The sequence below is a fragment of the Lagopus muta genome, chromosome 3 (assembly GCF_023343835.1).
Source record: "Lagopus muta isolate bLagMut1 chromosome 3, bLagMut1 primary, whole genome shotgun sequence".
NCBI classification, from domain to species: Eukaryota; Metazoa; Chordata; class Aves; order Galliformes; family Phasianidae; genus Lagopus; species Lagopus muta.
The window spans coordinates 72,246,354-72,270,958 of NC_064435.1; the positions used below are offsets into that span (position 1 = coordinate 72,246,354).

A 24,605-nucleotide genomic window follows, 5' to 3' on the forward strand; every position below is an offset into this window, starting at 1 on the left:
AAGAAGCCACAGTCTTCTTGATGTAGGGAGTGTTTAGGTATATACAGTGACATTGGCCCAGAATGCAGCTCTAGCCTCCAGGATCTCTGGTGATCGGTAACGTAGGAGCTCCCCAAGTCTGAGTTGTTCAACATTCTTTCTTTCAAGAGTTTATCTACTTACTTGAACCAATGAGAATTTCTAGCACCCACAGTGCCAAGGGCATAGCAAGAGATGCCCAGCTTAACTATGCACCATGCAAATCAGACCCTCCCTTTGTTTTGCATATGTCTCTGCATAATTTCCTTTGATGTTCCCTACTTCTTGTACTAGCATAGGCAGTAAGCAAAGCAAGCTACTTTGCAGTTAATTATATGTCCAGCAAGTTTTAGGTTGATACAGCCTCTCAGAAAAATACAGTTCTTCAGGTGCACATTTTAATAAGTTACGTCCCATCACACCAGAAGGGGCTCTGCCAAACTCCACTGTCCTAATGGCTGTCACATCTGGACAGATGCATTTTCTGCCCACCACCACAGTTCTGTGATCACTTGAACTCAAAAAGCCATTCACTCCACTACAGAGATAAATTCATGCTGCTTTCTTGTACTGCTGCCAGAAGTGAACACAAACAAACTATATGTAACTTAGGCTTGGACATCAGATGGAATTCAGCCATTTCTTGGCAGTGATCTTAGATCTCAGATGCCCTTTGTTGCCAATATTCCTATTAATAATCATGCAGAAACCCTTTCTCTTCTATGTGTTTTTTTAGTACTAACACAAGTCAAATTACAGACGAAGCAAAAAAAATAAAAAAATTAAAAAAAAATCACATCAAAAGTTCACTGCTTAAACATACAAGAGCTGCTATCATCTAAATTGTTTTTTGTTGTCAAGAAGTGTTTTAAAAACATTACTTAAGAGCACAACCTAGAATTAGGTACTGATATCAAACACTTTATTACCTTTTCAATAAGATCCAAGCATTCACCATTGTCTGTCCAGTCAATATCCTCCCAAACTAGCCCTTCCCTACGGAAAATAAGGAGAGCCTTTTTATTGATAACTACAGGGAAAAGATTTTAAATATACAAATGGGAGGAGATTATGGGTTTGTCTTGCAAACTAATGTGATATCAGCTTGCTTTTAAAAAAACACACAGCCACAGAACAAGATAGGTAACCCAAATTTCAGGTGAATATTTTTGTTTCCAAAACTCTTTCAAATTTTACCTGCAACTCTTACCTGCTGTATTCCAGTTGCTCCAAAGAAAAAATGTGCTTATTGAAATACTCCTGGAGCTTTTCATTTGCATAGTTAATATTGAACTGTTCAAAACGGTTTACCTAAAAAGACAAGCAATTTTAAGAGATGCACATACTAAGTGTTTTACTTGCAAACAATGAACTAAGTCATAACACATTTAATGAACAAATTCCAGTGAAAATGACAAACATATACAGAACAACGAAGCATCAGTATCAGACAATCCATATGAAGAAACTTCTGAAGTGTACCTCGAAGTTTTCAAATCCAAATATGTCCAAAATTCCAATGGACTTGAAGTCCTCCTTGCTTCTGATTCTGCTGTTGATTTTCTTAATGACCCAAGCAAAACACTGAGAATAAAGTGCCATAGCCATAGAATCTCTGCTATCTATTGCCTGCAATAAAAACAACACAATACCTCATTCGTCACTTAGCAGACAGCCAGCCAGCGTCCTCTGCACAGCACAGCACAAGCTATAATGCAAGCGGTTTTATATTCCTGAGTACCTTGACAGTAATTGCCTTAATAGACACCAAGATTCCTCAATTAAGCTTTAACAGGGTAAGTTGTAGCATATTTAATCTACATGGCTCTAAAATGGCATTTCAAAACTAAAGCAGACAAAAATTAGAAAACTATAGGCTTAAACTGGGGTTGAAGAAAAGAGAAGGGTAGGAAATAACACATTATTTTGCCCCCTTCCACTAGCAAGCATATTTGGACATATATGTGTCTAATTCATTTCTTATAAATAACAAAAGTATTTTTAATAAAAATGTTCTAAACACCAAATACAAACATCCATAATGGATGTTAGTCTATGTGATTACCATTTGGAAAAAATGTTAAGCAACCAGACAATAACAGTTACAAGAGCCAAGCTAAAAGCCTAGGCAAGAATGATAGAATAGGATCCATTGACATTTCTAGAAGTCCAATTAAACCTTTCCCAAAAACCTGAACAGAATTTTTGATAGCAACGTTAATGTATGAGCTAAGCTGCTGTTCCTGAGCAAACAAAGATTTAACTCTGATAGAAAATAGATCCATATATTTAAAAGGCCATAGAAACACATCAAAACACAGGTGCTTTTACCTGTTGTATACTAAGAGGTGTTAGGATTTCTTCTCCCCTGAGTATCATTGACCTCTGCGTCAATGCTTCAGTTAACTGTGTGGAGTCCAACCCCAGCAGTTCTGCAGATCTACCCAGAGCTGCCAAAAGGAGACAAATACAAGCATGCTCTTGAATATGTAAGGCACAGTATTACAGATCGAACAGCTGAAGGAATTTAGTAGTAGAAATTCATCACAATTAAGTCACATATTTTTCCTCTAACTGCTACGTAACAAGAATTCCAACAATCTTCTTACATCAATGTACTTTTCCATATACAAAAAGTAAATCAGTTTCCACACGAATGTGTTTCTGCTTTCTTTGGGATGATGAGAATAAAAAAGACCAATGAATTTTTTTTCCTCACATTTATATTTTAATTTGCAGTTTTTCTGTGATATGTAAAACAGCACAAAATATTATTTTTCATTGCTATATATGAACAAATATTTGAAATGTTCATAAGCCCAGTATTTCCTTAAATGTTTCTAGTTGAGGAACACATTTTTACACTCAAGTTTTTAGTATTTTTCTAATGCAAAAATATAATTTCAAGCAAGCAACTGAAGTGGAATTTCACTGGTATTAATGGAATAATATATACACTGAAGGTATTTCCTAACCTTCATTGTTGGATGCTAGATCTCAGTTATCTGATTCATCTGTTAAAAAGCAAAACCAACACTTCAATTGACATTTACAGATGCTAAAATGCCATAAGACCCTTTCAATGTCTTTGATATGGTCTGATATACTAGCAATGAATATAAGTTTCATAACCTCAAGAAGTACTGACATACTACAAGGAAGTGCAGCCTTCTCACCTGTTTTAAAGGACACCTGCGCCCCACCAGCAGTGATAAACTCAATGTTTCCTAGATGCAAAATGCCAGCCAGCAGCCTCAAAACTTCTCGCACTTCCTCCTTGCTGAACTGCATCACTTCCATTGCAGTCTGGAATGACATGAGGAGTTCTTAAAAAAAAGAATGCACACTGACTGAATAATGGGGAGAAAGACAAACCCACCAACGGTGCTGCCAGGCCCAGTCAGTACTGATAGTAGACTAGCAGGAGTTGATTCCTTTGCCTTCAGCCAAAAATTAACTACCAGAAATTCCCAAACTTGGGTCTAATATGCTCCTCTGAAACAGTGATCAGGCACTGGAATGGGCTGCCCAGGGAGGTGGTGGATTCACCGACCCTGGAGATGTTCAAGGAATGTTTAAACGTTGTGTTGAAGAACATGGTTTAGTGAGAAATATTGATGATAGGTGGGCAGTAGGACTGGATGATCTTGCAGGTCTTTTCCAACCTTGGTTACTCTAGGATTCTCTCTGAGACCAGATCATGGCTTTTCACCCTTACAGTTAAGGCACATCAAGTTATGGTCACTGCAGATAGACAGATGATGTGATAACTTCATTTTTCATAAACGATTGGTTACAAATGGAAAACCTGATTCATGCTGCAAGTAAAAGTGCAGAGGCTGAAGATGTACTTTGTATAGAAGACCTTTCACAACAGAGCTCTAAGAAAGGCAGCAGCACTTTGAATTCATCCCCATGCCCACTGTGCAGCTCCTTCCTGTCTCCTACCAAAAGACATACAAAGGAAAGAATGTCTGATGTGTGGGGACTTGAGAATCGTCTTGTCTCCAGGAAAGTGTCAATAAAGAAAGCAGAGGGGGGCAAAAGAAGTTTATACTAAGTAATGTTTCCAGGACCTAAATTGTAACAAAGTGGATGAATGGAATTGGAAACAATAGGCAAGTGAGAATGACAAGGTTTCTGCCCACCTCCTGCTCCAGGAAAGCAGCTGAGCAGCATCATGCTGTGCTCAAAGCGTGTCCATGTTTCAGACAGCACAAAAACTCCACCTGCCAACTTAATTTCATACTCCACCCAGCCTTGTGTGATTAGCACAAACTAAATGTTAAGCTAATCTACTTAAGCTATGTGATTATAGTGTAGGGAACAGTTCCTACAGCTACCCTCCAAATCAGGAAGTCTCATAGTAAACACAGCTACTGCTTCCAATACACGTTAATTTTTCAATTTGGCAAAAAAGGTGAAGTAGCTAAGCAAATATCATTCAGGAAGGGCATAAAAGCATTCATTCGTATTGATTTTTAAAACCTACTACACATAACCTCAGTGATTTGGCAAGCAATTAGCAAATATACTGTCAGTACACTTTAATTGCTGTGGCTAATTGCTGACATTAGCATGGGTATAAGGCATAAAGCCGTTCAGAGGAAGCCTTCATCAGCATTTGTCTTTCAATCTGAATTTACATCTTTCTCATTTCTATCCTGTAAATTACTCCATATGATTGCATTTTCCACAAGATCCATATAAAGCTTTGGAGTGAAAAAACAGTGGAAACAGACATACCTGTAATATAAAACAATCTAATAAAACAAATCCTTTTCTACAGAATAGGCTGGCTACTCCCCAGTTGCTGTCTGTTCTGACAGTTTTATGTGAACAATTTCACGTAAGTAGCAGACATAAAATAAGCCTTTTTATAAACATAACTGTCCATTTCACTGTAGATATAGCAGTTCTATTTATACTGGAGGAAGGCAAAGGAGGGACAGGAAATCTACTACTTTATTTTGTGAGCTTTTATAATGAAGAACAAAGGGCGACTCTGTTGTCAGAGGATGTTTGGAATGAGTCAGGTTTAAAGGCAGAATCCAGAACTCTGCTGTCTGCTCAAAACCTCTGCTCGTGATGCTTTGTTTCATGGAAGACACGGGCTGCTCTGACAAAGGGATCGCAGTTCATGTTTACCTCGTGACATGCTCCTCCAGCAAGGCATATGGATAATTTTGGTACAAATTTAGACAGTAAGTTCATTATTCCAAACTCCTGTAAATGTCCCACAGTTGGGCAGGTACAGAGTTGCGAAGATATGTAAAAGCCCTACAGTCTTCTCAACTGATAGTATTTTATTTCCCAAACATAATCATGTTACTTAATCATAATCTATTTGGAAATGGTAGAATTAAAAATCAAATACTGGAGGAAAGGTAGAGATGGGCTCAAAGTGACAGTAATGTGTTATCAGAAAACTTAAGTCCTCTCAGCATAGTCCTCAATGGGAGAGCTTCAGACAGAAGCAGAATGTCAGAGAGAACACAGGTAAGTACAGGAAGCCTTTGTTCTCTGCTCCATCAGTTGGCCCCAGGTGTCTGCACCTCTAACGTTTTTTAAAGAATTAGTGAAACAACTCACAATGACTTCTTTGAAAGAATCCTTGTCACTGATTGTCTTATCCACTATGCACCCAGACTGATTCAGGTAGTGGTAGTTCTCCGGTACAGATAAGTAAAAAGCATCTGATGAGGGGAGAAAAGAGGAAGAGTGAAAAAAAATACCTCCAAGCAAAAGCTCTCTGCAGATTAGTATGTCAGAACTACACAGTTCACAATTTATTTGCTCAGAATTATGACAATGTATGAATCAAAATTCTAAATTAAAATCAAACACGGTGTTTTATTTTGCTGCGTTTCGTTTTATTTAGCTGTACGATGGAGATAATTCTACTTTTTAGCATGCAAAGGCATCAGGCCCAAAGGGAGATACTGAAACAGCTTTAGGCAAATTTGCACATACACAAATGTCATTTCTTTTGTTCAGTGGATTTATTCTTTATGAGAGAAGATTAGAGGAACCAGGATTCTCCTCTTTGTTGCTGTGGAGTTATTCAGTACTGGCAAAAATATTCAGCTTGAACAGAGTGAAGCATGTTTGTCCCCAGGTAGTTTTCCCGGGGCCACAGCAGAAGCTGAGAGAAAAACTACCCACAGCTCGGTGACATTTCTCAACTAAGCAGGTGACTTTATTAAGTAGAGCTCAGATTCACACCCCATAAATTCCAGCTGGATAAATAATCTGTTTCCTCTCTTAGCTTATTAGGTTTCTGCTGCTGTTGCTGTGGCTGACTGCTAATATAGAGCCACTACAGTTGTGGGATTTGAGCTTTGCCACTCACCTTTCTCCCTCTCTTCAATCCCTGCCAGCAGAGCATAGAATATATGATAATTTCTTTCCCCAGGATTTTGTCTTACTACACGATTCTGTCAAAGTAAAAAATAGTTTATATTTCAGTATTTTAAGATGAACATTTTTAATCTACAGTTTCAAAGAACATATCAAACAAAATTAACTGAGAGTAAGCAAATGTCAACTTACTTTTTCCAATAAATCTGCAGCCAAGAACAAAAACTGTGGTCAAGGAATAAAACAAAAAGAAATTAATGCACAAGCTATGTATAAATTTAATTCTTTCATCTGGGATGATAGGAAGATCATCACGGTCTCTTCTTATTACATGTCTATTGCTACAATAGATGAACGAAGTAGCAACAACAGTAATGTTACAACAGTTATAATGTCAGTGTATTCCCAGTGTAATCACCTCTTGTCCTCCATCCCATCAGAACTGGACTTGCAACTTCTTACATTTTAAACAGCATCTGCTTTCCCTTACTTTATCTTTTATGTAAAGTTTTGGAGCACCTTTAAGGATGAAATTTGGTCCCTGGGTGGAACATCCTTGGGTATGTTCTCATCTTCACACGCTTCTGGAACTGGCTCATAGCTCAGTTTTGCCAGTTGCAAGGCAAACCCAAGCACCTGACCCACCCACACTCACAATGTAGAAATTCAGCAGCTCTGCTCTTTTAAGTACTTTTCCAGAACTCAGAAATGTATGTTCAGATATAATGAATGAAGGAAAGAGCTTGGGATAACTCAACTTATCCCAAGAACTAAGGCCTAAGGCTCTATTAGCTCACTACGTAGAAGCGTGTGCATGAATCATACTAGCAGCAGCAACATAAAATCCTGATCCTCCAAGAGTCTACACATCCCACCCTGACACAAGCACATGGGTGTGTTTGCACAAACTCATACCGAATTTTGTGTTACTACTTCCTTTTCCCAACCTAGATCAGGTCAATTTAATTGTGTGTATTTCAAAATAGGGTAAAAAGACAGAAAAGTGTAAGTCACTTCTCTCTCAGCCCTACACAGAGGAGATTGCAAACGGAGGCAAATCACCAAACAAGGATACAATCTATAATTCTTCCTCCCTGAATGTTTCCTTTCTGACAGATGTTCAGCTGAATAAACTTTCCAAAGCGACTTGAGTTGCTGTTGTAAACAGTCTTCGCATTGCCAAAAGCTTCCATAATTGGACTGTGAAAATACAGAAGAATGACAAAAGTGTTAATGTGTGACCAGAATGACATAAGTTTCACAGGAGGCTGGCGAACAGAACAGCACTCTGTAAAGCCTACTTCTAACACCCTCCTCAGCCACAGACAACATCCTCAGTACTATCCGTAATTCATTAGCAATGGGTATCTCAATTTTCTATCAAGAGATGCAATTATTCAAGAACAAGAAGACTGACAGTCCTAAACTACTCGTCAGCTTAATCAGTAATTGTGCAAAAGATGCACATGGCTTTCATTATAGTACTCAAATCATAGAAATACGAAATCTCAATTCATGCAAATTATTATACAGGTGTAGGAAAAATAGGGCTTGTAATAAGGAAATTAAAAAACGTACACAAAGATACAGTCAGTAAAAAGATAAAGATGAGATGAAGCATGATAAACAAAAGTAACAGCATCTCAAATTGTCTTTGTTTTTAAATAGCTTAGAACCATGTGGTATTGCATTTGAACACAGAGAACTTCTTTATGCTTGTGCAGTGTCCAACTTATCTGATGCATTTACTCATCTGTCTTATCAGTCCTCCTTATCTTCCCTTTACTGCTCACATAGTTTATCCTCACCATGCTGTATCTTGCTCTACCATATCCTCAGGCTATATAAACCAATCATTTCTTCCTCCCATCACCCATTTCCCTTTCTGATTACCTGAATTCAGCTCTGAACAAAAATGAAAACTGCTACTAAATCATCCATCTCCAGACCATGAATCTTTCTGCTTCATCCCAGTGTGATCATGTCTCTCTAGAGCATCTGGGTACTTTTGTTTAATGGAATTTTTCCCATCTTCCAATAGTCATCTTATTGTCTACTACATGCACCTACATCTTTAATTATATTGTAAGCTCTTTTATTTCAATGACAAAACTTTGTCTGTTGGAAAAAATATTTTTATGTCAGCAGTACTGACCACTATAAAAGCAGTGAACATATATATTGTACTGCACATACAGAGAGACTGTCTTTAAATCACTTCTCAGCTATTCAGTCTTTTCAGACAACACTAGTAATAATTTGCACAAATCTACATAGGAAGAAAGGAAGGTTACCACATTCATGAGGTGATTTTAAGGGCATTAAAAGGCATATATGGCTGGGGGTTGGGTGGGGGGGAGCAGTTTGAAGGGGCAGAAATTTCTCCAGTCTTTCACAGCTGCTTGAAGCACTTAGAGATCTTCACAGGATTTTGATCCAACCAACTTTTTCTTAACCTCACCACACCTTAATACGTGTATGTAAAACAGCAATAGGGCCCTTGGTACAAATAAAGAATAAAATCATGTTTTTCCATTAAACCAAGCTTTAGTTTTTTTCATCTTCTAAAACTGTCACACCTCTGTTAATAAGACCTTCATTCACCACCCAGGGCAATGTGCCCTGGTACAAAGGGAGTACCTGCTTACCTGCTCTCAAGAATGGCTTGCTCCACACAGGAGGTCTTCTCTCTGCAAGACATCTCCAGCGAATGTTGGCTCATTGCAGACAAGAACTTGAGAATCAGCTTAGTGCTTTCTGTCTTACCAGCACCACTTTCACCACTGAAAGAGAAGTGGCAGAAAGTGTTTTGACAGCTACATCCAAAGGTGATGGGAAACACTTCTAGTGCAGTTGGGTATCTGCATGATTACGTGCTTTTGGTTTTGTGCTTAGAATGTACCAGGCTCAGCACTGAGTCAGGACAACGATCTACCTGCCCACTCTAGACCTCTGCTAGCCACCATTACACAGATGCCCAGAATTTCCCCTCTATGTTCCTCCATCTTCCAGACATTTGCTGCTCAGAAGGTTCCAGATCTAGAAGAAGGTTCCAGATCTAGACATGGTTTCTGTGTGTCTTTTAACCACAACGGATTTTTATTTCATTGGTTTCTAGCCATTTCCATATGCAGTCATGCAATACTTTTGATTACAACTTTTTTTTTTCTCTCCTGGAAACTACATCTAGTTCCACAAAATTGGACATATATCTAAATCAAAAGGAAAAGGGCTTGTACACAGTACTCGATACATGAGCAAAGAATACATTTACTCAATGATCTCTATTTTGTCCTCCATTTTTTAGTAAGTATTTGATTCTATTTAGTTTTATGACCACTACTGAGCATTAAGTGGATGTGTTCTTCGACACATTTAGCTCTCTGGCATGGTGCTTTTCAGCTTGGGATCATTATTTTATGTTCATCAAATTGTCTCTGCAGCCTTCTTTGTAAAATGGTTTATAAAACACATTCTTAATGAAATGAAGATCAAGAACAAGCACACTAAACTCTGAAGCTGCTTATACAATCCTACAGCACTAGACTAACAGCAGATTAAGTTGGATCAGTCTTTCAGGTTCCTTAGAAGATCTATGCCTAAAAAGATGCTGTCAAGGACTGTAAAAGAAGGCGCTTTTTTTAGTACACAGTCAAATCTTTACAGCAGCTTTTTATCTCATGAATTTAATGTCTAGCTTGTTTCACATCACTGCACTCAGTATTCTGAATATATTGTGTGACAGGAACCCACAAGGCCCTCACTAAAGAGATTTTTAACCTTCCTCCATGATTTGTTCTACACTGAGAATCTCACCAAGGGCGCAATAGTCTGAACTTCGGACTGCCACAATGGAAAAGGCGTCACAAGGAGGGACTTCTCGTTCTGAAGAACATAATGCAAGTGTGGCTGTATCCACATAACTCTAAATCACTTCTCATTTCTGTCCTTCAGCTTTAAATCTCCAGAGACAGATGGACACAGACAGAATAGCCCCCCTCAGCAAATACTGTTCTTCAAACGCACATGTGAATTTTGGTGTGTCAGTCTCATAAGAGAGCCTTCCCTTCACAAGCCTGGGTCTCATCCAAAGAACAGTTTGTTTTATGTTTATCTTCAAGCTGAAGAACAACAAGAAAAATGTCAGGCCATCAAATGATAACAGAGAGAACAAACTGCTGTCACACTGTGATTTCCCACTCGTGGCATCAAGCTGAATGTAATTCAGGGTGACTCTTGCTGTTCCTTGTATTGTTCTGCAATTCTTCTGAGTGCTTTTAAGTGGAAGCACTATTGTATCAGAGAGAAGATTTTTGCTCGTTTCTGTATGGATTAAGCCATCTTAAATAAAGTGGTATTAAAAATACAACCTATTTTTCTGTTCTTACAACAATGGGGTATGGGGGCTTGAATTTAGTCCCAACTTGTGAAAATGCCAGCTAATCACAGGTGAACTCAGCCCCTGCTTTTGATCAGGACAAGCTGCTTAGCTATTCTTTAAACAAGAGAGACTCCTTCTGCTCCTACCAAGGCACCCAGGCTTCCTACCAGCCCTTCAGCCCAGCTGATGGGCATGACATTTCACTGTCCATGAATAGCAACCATGTCAGCTGAAAAAATCAAAAGACATAACAGTTTTTTAATGTGTCTGTCGTAGTGCCAAAGTTAACTGTGGCAGGCTTTTGTTTTTGTTTTAAATGAAATTGAGATCAATGTGAAATTAAACGTCATTCAATATAGACATTTTTTTCATTTTCTTTACTGAAACACAACATCTTATGTCTTGGAGAGTGAAAACACCATTCCACATCTGTGTTAATATTACAATGCCCAGGCTGTGCACACTTCCTTCAGTTTCTTCAATATGCCATTCTGTTGACATTTAGGCTGCAATGTCTTTTTTATGCAGCATTATCACGAATTGGAATAAGCCTGTGTAACACAGAATAATAAATAAGCACCTACAGATGGCTCCATTTAATATTATCTCTTCTGTAATCTCCTCCTTTTTAACCTTTGCTCAATATACCAAAAAATGTATTGAGTCACTACTGCTGACTCAAACCATATTATGTCTTTTTTCCCTGAAACAAGCTGTTGATTCAGATTCTTTTCTTATTATCCCTCTCATCTTATTCATACAGAAAAATATTCCAGGTGTTTTAACAGTCTAGAACCTTTGTCACAGTTTTTTTGTTCTTTTTTTAAACTCAGTGCTGCATCTCTAAGAAGCTCCAAAACAAAAGGGAATTTAATCTGACTGCCAGCAGGGGGCACTTCAAGTCCAGAGGATCACAAAAAAAGCATTCTGAGCTTCACTCAATTGGGCTGCTAGATGAGTTACTGGGTCTTCAGATCCCAGTAACAGCAGCAGGTAGATATCAGAATGTGAAAGTTACTCTAATAATCGATTCATTTTAACTGATATTACTGTTTAATGTGTTTTTGTGGCGGAACAAAATTCTCCCTTTGAAACAATGCCCTTAATAAGTTTTGGTTTTCCCTGCAGTGTTCAGGCAGTTTGACTTAATGAACTGTTCTATCTGTTACGTGAAATATAAGACGAAGACATTTACCCAATTTCAGACATCGAAGAGCTTCACAGCACCACTATTTCAAACGCCAGAAATAAGCAGGAACACCTGAGAGTGACTTGTTTGAACACCTTAATCTAAACCAGTAAATTATACAGGCACGAACGGAATGTGGAAGATGACTACCAAGTTGCTGTGTCTTCACTCCTGAAGCCCCAGACTAAGAATGCAAGCATGGGAGTTTTCCTTAACCTCAGCAGAGCCACTGAAAACCATTAGTCATTTAAAAACCAAACCAAACAAACAAACAATCAAACTGCCCAGAGTCATTTAAAGATAGAGCAGATATCGCTGTTTTAGAAAAGTAGATTTTACTTTTAATTGCTTGTTTTGAATTGTATCTTCCTTCATATTTTGTAGAAACTAAAAGCAACCTTGTAATATGAAAACAGCCTTGTATTATGGCACTTGCCTGAAACACTGAACTTTTACAAATCACTGCTTTAACTCAGGCTACAGTAAGCTATTTTAAAAGAGTCTGCTAAGGCAAAACTCCTCCATATTATGGTTTATCTGTATCAAGGTTTACAGAGACTGTTTGAGACTCCTCTGGAACATTAGAGACTTCTGCTTGTTTCCTTTTTAGGACACAACCTGCTTTTCTCTTGGCAGCTTGTGGGGAACTGGAAGGAAAGGTAAATATGTGGGCTAGAACAGAATGAAATTAATAAAGATAACAATGGCTACCTGCTAGGCACCGGACATGATTTCAGACCCCCAGATTTGAGTATGCGAATTGCTCACAGGTAACAACATGACATTACACCATGGAATCATGACTCCACGCTAGCTTTTTTCACATGATCAAGATTAAAACTTTGTATGTATAGAACTACATATGAAATTTAAAAATTAAAGTAAAATTAAAAAAAAATACAATTGAAAAAAAGCTAGAAAAGCACACACAGCTCAGTTCACCCGTGTCTTTGTCATCACCAGGCAGGACCTCCCCAGAGGAGAGGGCATGCAGGGTCTATGAGCCAAGAGCTTTCAGCTAGTCAAAAAGAGAGCTAGCTGTGTTGCATGCACCTCATCCACATTTCTAACAATGGCTTGTGTGCTGAACTACATGCATCAAATCCTCTTCTTAGGAAACCTTGTGATTTCTTTCTGTAATTTTAAATGGTGATGGAAACTGCCTATTACAAAATGTGCTGCTCCCACTTTGCCTCATCCTCTCTCTGTCCTGATGGCCATTAGTGCTTTGATCCTACTACTGTTGCATGGGCTCCCAGGGAGGATTAATATTATGTCACCTTGTGTTCAGCTCCCACACTGATCACATTTACTTGTGCTGTAGGCTGTTGGACACAAAGAGCAAACAGGCACAGAAATACTTTAAAGGGAAGAAGGAGGAAAAACAAAAAGCTCTCCCTGCATTGTGCATCAGCTCCTTTATTGAGCCTGAAGGTGCCATGCTGCGATTGCCTCCAAGCTGGTCCTGCTTACCTGGCAAGCAAGACTTCGGTGTCTCCATGCATGTGTGCACCAATGCAGCAGAGCTGACAGGCTGGGAACAATGAGCCACACCAGGCAAAGAGCTCTGTTCACTGCTCTTCAAGAGGAGCTGAAAGCTGCTAAAAGCTAATGAAATGCCAACTGTTCTTAGTGCACATTCAGCAGCAGCAAGATCCTGAATACCAGTGATGTAGTGGATCAAATGGGAAGCTATTAAACTGTCATTACATTAAAGCAGGACAAGATTAAGAAAGGAAAAATAATCAGGCACAATCATGCAGCTGAAATGGGGATGGTTTCTTCTTTTGCTGCTGTTATTTACAGCATTTCTTGAGACTGGTGTAGGTCTTTTGTTTTTTTTTTCCCCTCTAGATACAAGACCAGGCATCTAGTGGAGACAAATTATTGAACTGCACATGGATGTGTTTTAAAAGTCTAACATGATACATACTTCAAAGCTCTCTTCCAAAACTCTGATGATTGAAAGCCTGCTTTCTTGTAGAATTTTCCTCTCCGTTCAGTCCAAATATTTGTTTCTAACTCCTGGGAGGTTCAGTGTCAGGGATAACAAGGTATAATCACAGCAGCAGCCATTTACCTGATGAGGATACACTGGTTGTCATGACGCTTCCAGAGGCAGCGGTAGCACTCGTTTGCCACAGCAAAGATGTGAGGTGCAATCTCTCCCATGTGGTGCTTGCTGTATTTCTCCATGGCAGCACAGTCATACAGGCCTGGGATGGTCTTGTAAGGGTTCACAGAAGCCACTATGGAACCAATGTATGTCTGAAAGCACACAAACCAGAGCTGTTACTAGATGTGAGGTAGAACAGAATCATAAACCTCAAAAATCAAGGAAAACAAACACATGTTTCTAAAAGTGTATCACTCTTCATGGAGTTTGGATAAGGGCAGAAAGTAATTTTCCCCTTTGAATAAGAGCAGCAGAAGGGTGAAAATAAGCATCAGACAGCATGGCAGACACCAGCCCAATTACAGGGTAATAGGCCCTAAGGAAAACATGTGAATTGGCAGATGTTGACAAAACCCTGGACGTACACAAAAATTGACTACTGCTTTGAAGCACAATGGCAATTGAGGAGGCATTCATTTCTATCCCATTGCAATTATAAAGCACATCAGTTAAAGCCACCCAGGTAATAGCTTGTGTCTACTGCAATAACTAATTGAGCTGAGGTAACACGTAATCACGTGTAACAGTCTATTTGCACTGCTGTTTGTTTTCTATCTTTTCCACCTGCTTCACAGTTATTCTCTAGCCAATTGACCACATTTTTCAAATAAAATCCTATTAAGTGAGGCAGGAGATAACATTAAGCACATTATCTACAGAATTTCCAGTGCATTTATGGGGCATGTAAAATGGACTGATCTATCATAAGGTGTGTGTGGGGGGGTTCCCACTGTGACAACAATGTCATTTTGTTAAGTACTCATTCTGGGGTTACATGCCAGAAGCTAACACCCGGCTCCAACAACCCTACTGTGCACTTGCAAAGATCTGGGCTGCTGCTCCATAACATGGTCCCCATACACAGACAGATGCTTTGTCAACAGATAACCCTGTCATCACCACCAGGAATCAGCTATGAAGTTCACAGCAGGACTGGTGGCGCTCTCTTCATTCACCTCACCCAGACAGGGCTCCAGCCTCCACTTCAGCACCTTCTCCAGCAAAGTCTCCATGGGTACACTTGCCAAGGCTCTGGCTATCAGCTCCCTCACATCTTCCTCTCCTCTCTTTCAAGCTATTCCATGTCCCCAGAGCATTTACATTTTCCACCTACCTGCCCCCTCCCTCCTCTTCCCCTTAATTAATATGTAATTATCACGGTGTATCAGCTCTCCTATCTCACCATTACCCTGCTGTTTTATTTCCCATTATCCATCTGCTCATCTTCTGCCAAGCCCAACACAAGCAGCTGAGCAGCAGTAGAGCTTTTGCTAAGGGAATACAGAAATGTCCTTGAAATTACAACGATTTTATTAGATGAAATGGGAATAATCCTCCTCACTCCAGTACATTTTACTGAACTAAGAGCCTTCAGTCCATGTGCTTTATAAAAACTGCTATGCTGTGCAATAGCTCATAAGGTTTCAGCTAGAGGAAAGATACCATTTCAACACAAGATCGTATCACAGGGCAATTGCAGCACTAAGACAACCACTTAATTTCTTGGGATCATCCCCTCTTGAACAAACTTCCTCAGTTCAATAAATATTTCAGCACAGATTGCATGGGAAAATTTTTAAGAAGTTTTGTTTGTTTTCTTTGTTGTGTTTTTAAAAATTTATTTACATGAATATAGTGCAAGTACAACCAATGCAACAGGCCACTACACATCTTTGCCTTATTTAGATGTTTGACTGAAGCCTTATTAAAAAGTAAGCATAATAACTTGATGCACACCATGGTAAGAGATGCCATGGCAAACAAGGAAATAACCCCCCTCCAAACATATGAACACTGATAATATGTCCATGAAAATAAGGAAGCAGCATTAATTTCGGAGCAACCTGCATATTAAATTTTTATTTTAAGTTGATCCTCCACCTACCAGCTTCCCTCTGGCATCTCTACAAGCCCTGCAGTCAGGGATTGACACATGGTCAGATGGTCACCTACACACAGCACAGCTGCTGGCTGCTCACCTCACTTGTCCCTGCACAGGGCTCTGCCTCCTGTCCCCCTGGAAGCCCTGATCAGCCTCCCAGTTTGACTGCTTGTTTTCAGGTTAGGCTTTCCAGTTTTTTAAGTGCAAGCATTTTAGCAGCAACTTAAACTGGTGCTAAGACACAAAAAAATAGGCAGGGCTGCCAAGTTATCTCCTGAGCTATTCCTGCACCAGGCATCATCCATACTGCAAATTAGAGCAGTTCACTCAGAAACAGGAAGTCAGAATTACTTTATTATGCTAACATCATAAAGCAGCTGTTCAGATGAAATTGCAGAGAAGGTATTTTCACTTTCACTTTGCTTAAAAGGGAGTGAATTTTTTTTGGGTTTTTTTTTTGCTCTTTGCTCCTTGCAGTTTCTAATCTAATTCTTGCAGTCAATAATTGCTTATTTTAACGAAAGCAGTTCAAACTCCAAAGCAGTTATGAATAGGAGAAATATTCAGGTGTCTGCCAGAGCACAAGGAAGCAGACAGAATTTCTGAAGTTTTTCTGTTGAAAAAGTCTGAGGGGAATTTCAAAGCCCTGTGTAGGGCTTATATCACAAGCCTGCTTTCTTCTGTTATAGACTAAACCGGTAACAACTCATTATAATAATGATTACCAGTAATAAATAAATTTGTATCCAAAAATAATTAAAATTGAGCAATTTAGTCTGAATCATGCTTTAATTAATTAAGCGATTAAATGTTGTCCTCCTTTTCTGCATTCAAATTTTTTACTGAAATTTTACAAATTTTACACTAGATGATCATTGTCGTCCCTTTCAATCCAGACATCTTATGATTTTATGATTCTATGATTTCCCAGAACACTTCTGCTCTGCATTTTAACACAAAAAGAGGAAATGAGATTGTTTGCTGGTCCTCTAAGAAAACTTTCAAAATTAGAAATTCAAACCCTGTCTTCTCAGCCACACTTTCAGTAAGACGGTGGCATCACAGGATTCAGGCCTTCTAAGTAAAAGGAAAAAGTAAGAAATTTCCCTTAAAAGTTTTTTTCAGGATCTCTACACACAAAAACAACAGATAAGAAAGCTGCCCTACTACCCAATCACTTCATTAATCCTACAAATCTAACACACTCTATAGATCAGGACCACCATTTTGGGACCATTTTCCCCTTCACATGATCTCTTTCGTGTATATCTTATCAGCCTTTTGCTCCATGCCCAGCAACCATCCACCTTCCACTCCTTCACCATTATGCCAAGACCAGGACTACACCACAATAGCTTTCCTATTCCCAAGGGTTCTTTAATGATCTCCGTGTCTTACCCAGGCATGCTTTTCCCATCTAAGGTCATCAGTTTTATCACATGCAGTTTTTCTCATGACCTCTGCTCCCCCTCTGCATCAAGGTACCTCTCTGTAATTCCCAGACTTTTAGCATCCTATTTTTTTTATTCTTAAATAAATAAATAAAAAGAAAAGGATTTATTTCAAGTTTTGCATGTGGTGCTACAGGAAGGGTGGACAAGACAGTAGGAAGACTCTGCTGAAGGGCATTACATGCTGCTCCCAAAGTCTTTGATCAACAATTTGAAGCTCATCTGAAGCTAAAACTGGCTGCACCATTGAAACAGGCACAAGAAGACTACGCTCCTCAATTTCTATCACTGTGCTCCTTCACTAACACCAAATATAAATACATTCTTTACTATTTTTCTTTTTTTGATACTAGAAATGCTGGAACTGATCAAATACAGAATTAAGATGTTTTGTAACAGATATACACATTAACACTATGCTACCACTTTGTCCGGACCAACTCTCTTTTCACTGTACTTTCATACTTTCTCCTTTGGGAACAAAAAAAAACATCTATGCTTATTACAAAAACAAAATTACATTTACAGACACATCAAAAATTATGTTTCTGGATTGTTTTTGAGCAACTCCTGTCAGCTGGAGTCACTGAAGGAATGGATCCTCTCTCTGACAAGACTGATTGGTTGTGTCATGTTTGGTTGTTGCTGGAGTATCAACCTGACAATTTATTCAATAGCATATGTTGAAAGATTATCTCTGTTCCACACTAGTCTCATACCTTTAAATCATCAAGGTTACAGTAACAACACCCAATTACAATGCTTGTGCTTTCACAGCACGTGCAAAATCCAGACAGTTCTTGAAAGACCACAACACAGCTGTCACACTTCTGTAGCTTTTCAGCACTGAATTTCAAGGTTTCAGGGTGCCAACTCTGCAAATGGAAGCATTTCCCAATGCTGTAGACACTGTCTCCATTGCTTCCAGTTCTCCTAGGTAAAAGGATTAATTGTACTGATGGCTGCACATATGCTGAAGCTAAGTTAACTAGATCAGCCACCATATACATGTCAGCATAGAAAGAAGAAAGAAAACTGGACCACATTTTGGTGTGCTTTTTGGGGGAGGGAGTAGAAGGGGCACAAGCATGTCATAAGAAGGATGATAATTAATGCTCTTATTCATGGTAGGATCTTGATTTATACTCTCTGTGGTGAGAATGCCTCATATTTCAGCTGGTGTCGTGTTCATTTCACTGGGATGGAATCCAGTTTTCTTCTTAAATTATAAGTTAAAATGTCTGAAGCCAAATTTTTTTCTTAAAAGCCATAATCAAGCTGAATGACTAGACTACAAGTTTAGATATTTCCAACCAATCAAGCCATTTCTGTGAGGGAAATGTCATACTCTGTAATCATCCCTACATACTTAGGCTTCTGCAACCCTCACCATGTCTGGTGACTCATGGTGGGTTTCCAACAGCCCAAATTTACAACAGCTTTTCTTTCCCCTATCGTTGCACTCCTTGTCAATGCACACATCATCATGTCAAAAGTTTTTCTTTCTTCTTCTCAAAGTCAGCTATGGAACTGACTGCAAAATGACATGTTTGTAAACACAAAGGACATGCTACAAATATGAGACTCAGCATCCTGAGGAGAAAACCTTTTGAAGGGAACCAGAACAAGAAAGAGAATATCACTAAGTTCAAGTGCCAACAGGCAGCTGCCTACATTCAGAACCCATGTGCTAGATGTTCTCCCTCTCACAGTTTCCTGCAAGCCTTTTCTCACACACAATCACATTCTTTAACTGCACTCTCAGGCTTCACTACACAACCCCTCAACCTCTCCTACCAGCCACTTTCCTTACAGTTTCTTTACTTCCTGTGCTAAGAATGGATCAGATTTGTGGAATATCAGCCATTTCAGCATTTTCAAAGTCAGGCTTTATGCTCGTTTTCATTGGCACAGCTTGCAGCAAGATTTTGGATAGCTTCAGAACATTTGTACATGATTTCAAATTATGAGAGATCATCTGTTGGGCAACAGAATCCTCATTTAGATGAATCTTTTCCATTGTGTTCACCCTTCGATTCAACTGATATGATCTTAAGCTTCCCTTAGTACTGAGCTTTAAGCAATGCTGCCCTGTTTCCAACCCACTCCAAGCACTAAGGCTATGTTATCACTTCAGGAACACAGTGGTGCTTTACAGTCCAGTTACGTTTCAATTCTAAACTATGTTAAGCGAATGCTACGCTCCCCTAAGTTTTTACCTTGCGCATTTATAGTGTCCTTGTTTTATAGACAGCTAATTAAAGCTTACAAATCTTTTTATTTCTTAAAGGTAACAAGAAGGTTTTGTTCACCTTAGTGATCAACGAAAATAGTGGAACAGTGTGCAGAGGCAACTGTATCGTTCAGCTTTACTCAAGGAAAGTCTCAGGGAAGGTGAAGGACACTGCGAGCCCTCCACAGACTAAAAGACCCATTCCTAACTTAATCTCCCCTTGCTTTTCCATTAAATTTCTTCCGTGAAACAGACAATTCTGTGATGACAGAGATACTCGAGTAACTTCTCAAATTTTATTCAGAATCTGTACAGAACTACAGAATCTCCAAAGACTTTTACTGGAGGGTACGAGAATTGAATTGGCTTTGAAGAAATGCCCAAGTATATTCAAAGTGTCAAAGAAGAAAAAAACTCACCTCAAAGCCAAAAAAGACAAAAGCCAACTGGAGAATGTGAAACTACTGTAAAGAAAAACTGATACAAGAGGTATCCAAAGGTAAAAAATAATAGTACTCTGATGTACAAGAACATAATACTGATATCAGACAGACACCTTTCCCGACTTAAAAACGTCACCAGCTTTACCAGTAGTTTTGTGTCTCAGTTTCAAATGGATGGAGTCTCCTTGTTTTTATCACATTTTCTAGGGACTAATAGAAGAGAATCTCTACTACCTATCTACTGGGTGTCAGGATAATCATTTTTAGTGATATAATGCATAGACTTTACATAAAACATCTACTGCCTATGCAAGAATCTTTCTTCACCACGGCCAAGTGAAGAGGTGACCTCCTGAATACAATAATGTGATCGATCAGGATGAGACATTGATTTTTGCCATTTTCATGTGCTTCAATACAGAATGTGACTGTAGGTTTGCCTCAGCCTGAGATACAATCTGTGTGCACAAGTGAACAGCTTAGCTCTAATGAAGAGATCTCTAGTTCAAATGAGAAAAGGCTCCATACAGAGTGGAGACCCCATGGCTTTTCATTTCAAATGGCCCGTGGCCACAAATTGGTTCTTCCTGCTTTGTTATTGTACAATGCTCAAATGATTTTTTCAAAGCTGTCTGAAGGTCTAATTAACCCTCAAGCAAGGGACAGAAATGTTCTTCCCCATCAAAAATCTCAGCAAGATAAAGAGGCTTTTCAGATAAAACACATGCAAATGAAAATAAAAACTCTGGTCAATGATAATTAGTATCTCTCGAAGACAGGAGAAATATTTTTAAGATATAAATTTGGAGACCTATGTCATTCTGCCTGTAAATATATTCCATACTGGTACCTATCTAGATTTTCAAAACTTCCATGATCCTTTCATGTTTTTAAACCTTTTGTATAGAAAGAGCTCTTTATGGCAGCAAGCAGGAAGAGCACAAATTATGCCATAATAGAGCATGAAAAGAGAAATTAAAATGAGAATAACTGAATTCCAGGTAATTTGTTGGATGCTACTGAACTGCTGTCAAATAGCCAGGGGCCTAGAAATCAGCACTAAGATAGCAAACAGTAGTAGCAGCCAAAAATCTGCTACAGGGAACTTCTGGACCCCACTGGTATTTGAATGGAAATGCTGACAGACACCAAAAGGAAACAGTTGAAACTGTGAAAAAGGGATTACATCCTTTCAAATGAAAGCAACGGTCTGACTACAGATCAACAGTCCACTTACACAGGTAGACAACGGCTATAAAATTAATTCAGTCTGAACTTAAATTGGTTGTTCATAGACTTTCTATTTTTAAACTACTGGAATATGTGAATGAGGCGGTTGGTCTGTGAAACATAAGCAGTAAATTTTGTGCAGCTCACTTTACAGTCAAAGCCCAATTCATGCTAAGAAAACATGTGCTGGTGACAGACAAGTGGCTTAAGTTTCGGAATTCAAATTCCTGCCCTCCTTTGTACATGTTTGAGGGCAACAGACCTTGAAGAAAGGAGACCAAATTTATCTGCCAGCAATACAAATGTACCGGGCAGTTTTGCATGCATCATTTACAAAAGTTCCGATTGCTAAAAAATAAGAATTAAAAAAATTGGTCTACTTTCTGTTCTTCTCAGCTCGTACAGTTACCAGTGACATTCAATGAAGATGTGAAAAAACTAATGCAAAAAGCTATCTTTCACATCTAAGAAAACAACAGCAGTGCAATTACCAATGCTAAAGCCTGTACAAGATTATAGATTTCTACTTCACCATTTTCAGTGGTTATCAGTAAGCAGGTTCAAAAGCCACAGAATTCAACAGGAATTTACGCTGCTGACTATGCATGTATTACTTATTCTTCTATCAGCTGACCAAATGTAAAAAAAAATAAAATAAAAATAGTGGCATACAGCAGACACAAAGAGCAAGGCTTTTTGATGTTTTAACAGAATTCTGACTTCCTCCTCCTCACCCCTCACTGAAACAGCTCAGTGATGACAGCTGATAAGATCCTTACAGCAGCACACACATACAGCAAGTTACCAACAAGTACCTGATTGGCTACAAACCATAACAAAAATCAACCTAACAGCAAATCACTCGTGTAGTGCTTGCATACATGATAGCATCTGCAATTGCACAGATCTTTCTGAGTACTTCCCTTTTAAGTAATATCATGTTCACCAAAACATCCCAGACTAAAACATTTGCTAAGACCTGAATACACGCGCCTTAAAAATCCTCAGTATTTTCACTAATGAGGTCAGGCAAACATCATTTATTATTATTATTATTATTATTATTATTAGCAGCAATGTAGCAAGTCAGCAGAAAGAAGTAATCCAAAAAGAAGAAGAAAACTTGGTTAACCAACTGATGGGATTTGTTTACTTCTACTCCTGTCATTACAGCTATGTTCTTCCTCCAGTATGTACACAAAAGAAAAAAAAATAACAAAATAATGGTATTTGGGCAGAAAGTTGTTTGATCTACTTAAATGACCATTTTTAGAAATAACGATCACCAGAAATAGATTCCACTAGATTTCCAATTAAAACCCTGCTGCGTTTATATAGATTTTGTCTACTGCTCTCCAACAACAGATGTGAAATGGAAGTTGTAATTAATGCTTGGAGACAGGAACTCACTTTGAACTACATTTTCAAAACATTATCTGCTGTAAGCATAACATGTTAATTATGGAAGTTAAGCAGCTATCTACAGGCATTTTTCATGCAGTCTTCGCAACTGAACTCTGTTTTGTGCACCTTCACTGAAGGAGCTGGTTGAGACAATTACCCCATTTCTGCGGTAGTACAGGATACAACCTAACAGAACCCACTGAAATTCATCAACATGACTTCTAAATTCCTCTACTGTAAAAGTATAGCAATTAAATAATCAGTAGTTTCCTCAGTGACCAAACAGTAGATCCTGTAAAATTATTACTCGGAACTGTTTGGCGTACCAAATACTTTGAACTGTGCAACTACTGCAAGCTTGTAGACAAAACTAAAATAAAGTGAGTTCTAAAAGGCAGTGAAATAACAATGCATTTGGCTCAAATGTACATTAAAGGGGAGATTTAGATCAGATGTTATTGGAAAATTTTTCACTCAGGGATGTGTTGAGGCACTGGCACAGCTGCCTAGAGAAGCTGTGGGAGCCCCATTCCTGGAGGCATTCAAAGCCAGACTGAATGAGGCCCTGGGCAGCCTGATCTGCTGGGTTGCAACTCTGCTCCCATCAGGGGATTGGAACTGGATGGTCTTTAAGGTCCTGTCCAACCTAAGCCATTCTATAATTCTATAACTGTATGACTACTAATATAAACCTGCTTCAAAGTGAACGAGCTACTACTACTAACACAGTTTGTGTGAAAGCAAGGAAACGCTTTGGCTTCTTCACAAAAATTACTCTTGTTAATTAACAACATTACTAAAAATGAGACAGAAGTACTGCTTACTAGGTGGCTTAAACTGCCATTTCTCTTCCTTAGTCAATGGCCCATGCTACAGAGTTATTCAGCTGCCCAGTGTATAGGCACTTGATACACTTTTGTTTAAGGTCTATTTTCTGCAGGAAGTGCATCATAGTTCTTCTCCTTAAGAAAACAATCAGAGCAGTTTTCATCTTTTTAATAAAACACATTTGGGCTACTATCTTTTACTAGTCTTTTGTCTGTCTGCCTCCACCTAAAACCTGTACCCACAGTAGAGGACATCCATACAGCAGTGCTTTCAAATTCCACAAATTACATCTGTCTTGCTTTATTTAATTATCCTGTACCTCAGCATGCCTAAGATTTTCCCAGTGTAAGTACCAGCATCCGCTTCCTGTTGACATGGCACTTCTGACAGAGCAACTGCACTGCATCTGAAATACTTTTACTTTACTGAAAAACAAATGAGTATGCCAAACCCTAGACAAACAAGTCACAGGGCAGCAACTGACCTGGATGCTAAAGTGTCTCGATCTGCAAACAGAATTTAAAAAAAAAAACACAAAAAAACACACACACAAAAAACCCGACAGTGACTATTGATAAACACTGCACAAACAACAACTGGATCCCCTCAGGGCATTCTCATGATTGCAAGGGAGATAAACATGTAATAATTAGATGATTTAACAAACTACATGCTGCTAAGGCAAATTAACACAAATAGATTTTAAAAATTGATGTATAAATAAATTAATATACCTTTTAAGTACAGATAAATGAGCACTCGGGGTAATAAAGTAGACAGAAATTCTGCAAGCCACTTTGTCAGAAGGCAACTCTTCCAGTTTAACACCATGTTTTTTGTTTGTTTTAAGAATTAGAGAGATTTTCTTTTCTCATACAAGTTACATCATGTTTGCTGCATCATCTGAAGAGACAAAGAGAGCCAGCCCCTGAGCTCCTAGCTACCACCATCCTCCTCTGATGCACACATGGCTTCTACAGCACTACATGCCTACGTGGCTGGTACAGAAG

At 38.8% G+C, this 24,605-nt stretch overlaps 1 protein-coding gene across 2 annotated transcripts in view; it reads right to left on the reverse strand.

Annotated features, from left to right (window-relative positions):
• MYO10 (myosin X) overlaps window positions 1–24,605 on the reverse strand; it is a 150,963-nt gene that overhangs the window by 58,758 nt on the left and 67,600 nt on the right. For both annotated transcript variants that reach the window (XM_048940859.1, XM_048940860.1), the window contains exons 4-14: window positions 14,029–14,216; window positions 9,027–9,161; window positions 7,454–7,578; window positions 6,571–6,584; window positions 6,371–6,455; window positions 5,611–5,714; window positions 3,195–3,324; window positions 2,350–2,468; window positions 1,501–1,647; window positions 1,229–1,329; window positions 948–1,014 (exon numbers count right to left, since the gene is read on the reverse strand). In XM_048940859.1, the coding sequence (XP_048796816.1) occupies window positions 948–1,014; window positions 1,229–1,329; window positions 1,501–1,647; window positions 2,350–2,468; window positions 3,195–3,324; window positions 5,611–5,714; window positions 6,371–6,455; window positions 6,571–6,584; window positions 7,454–7,578; window positions 9,027–9,161; window positions 14,029–14,216 (1,215 nt within the window). The remainder of the gene's footprint in view (window positions 1–947; window positions 1,015–1,228; window positions 1,330–1,500; window positions 1,648–2,349; window positions 2,469–3,194; window positions 3,325–5,610; window positions 5,715–6,370; window positions 6,456–6,570; window positions 6,585–7,453; window positions 7,579–9,026; window positions 9,162–14,028; window positions 14,217–24,605) is intronic.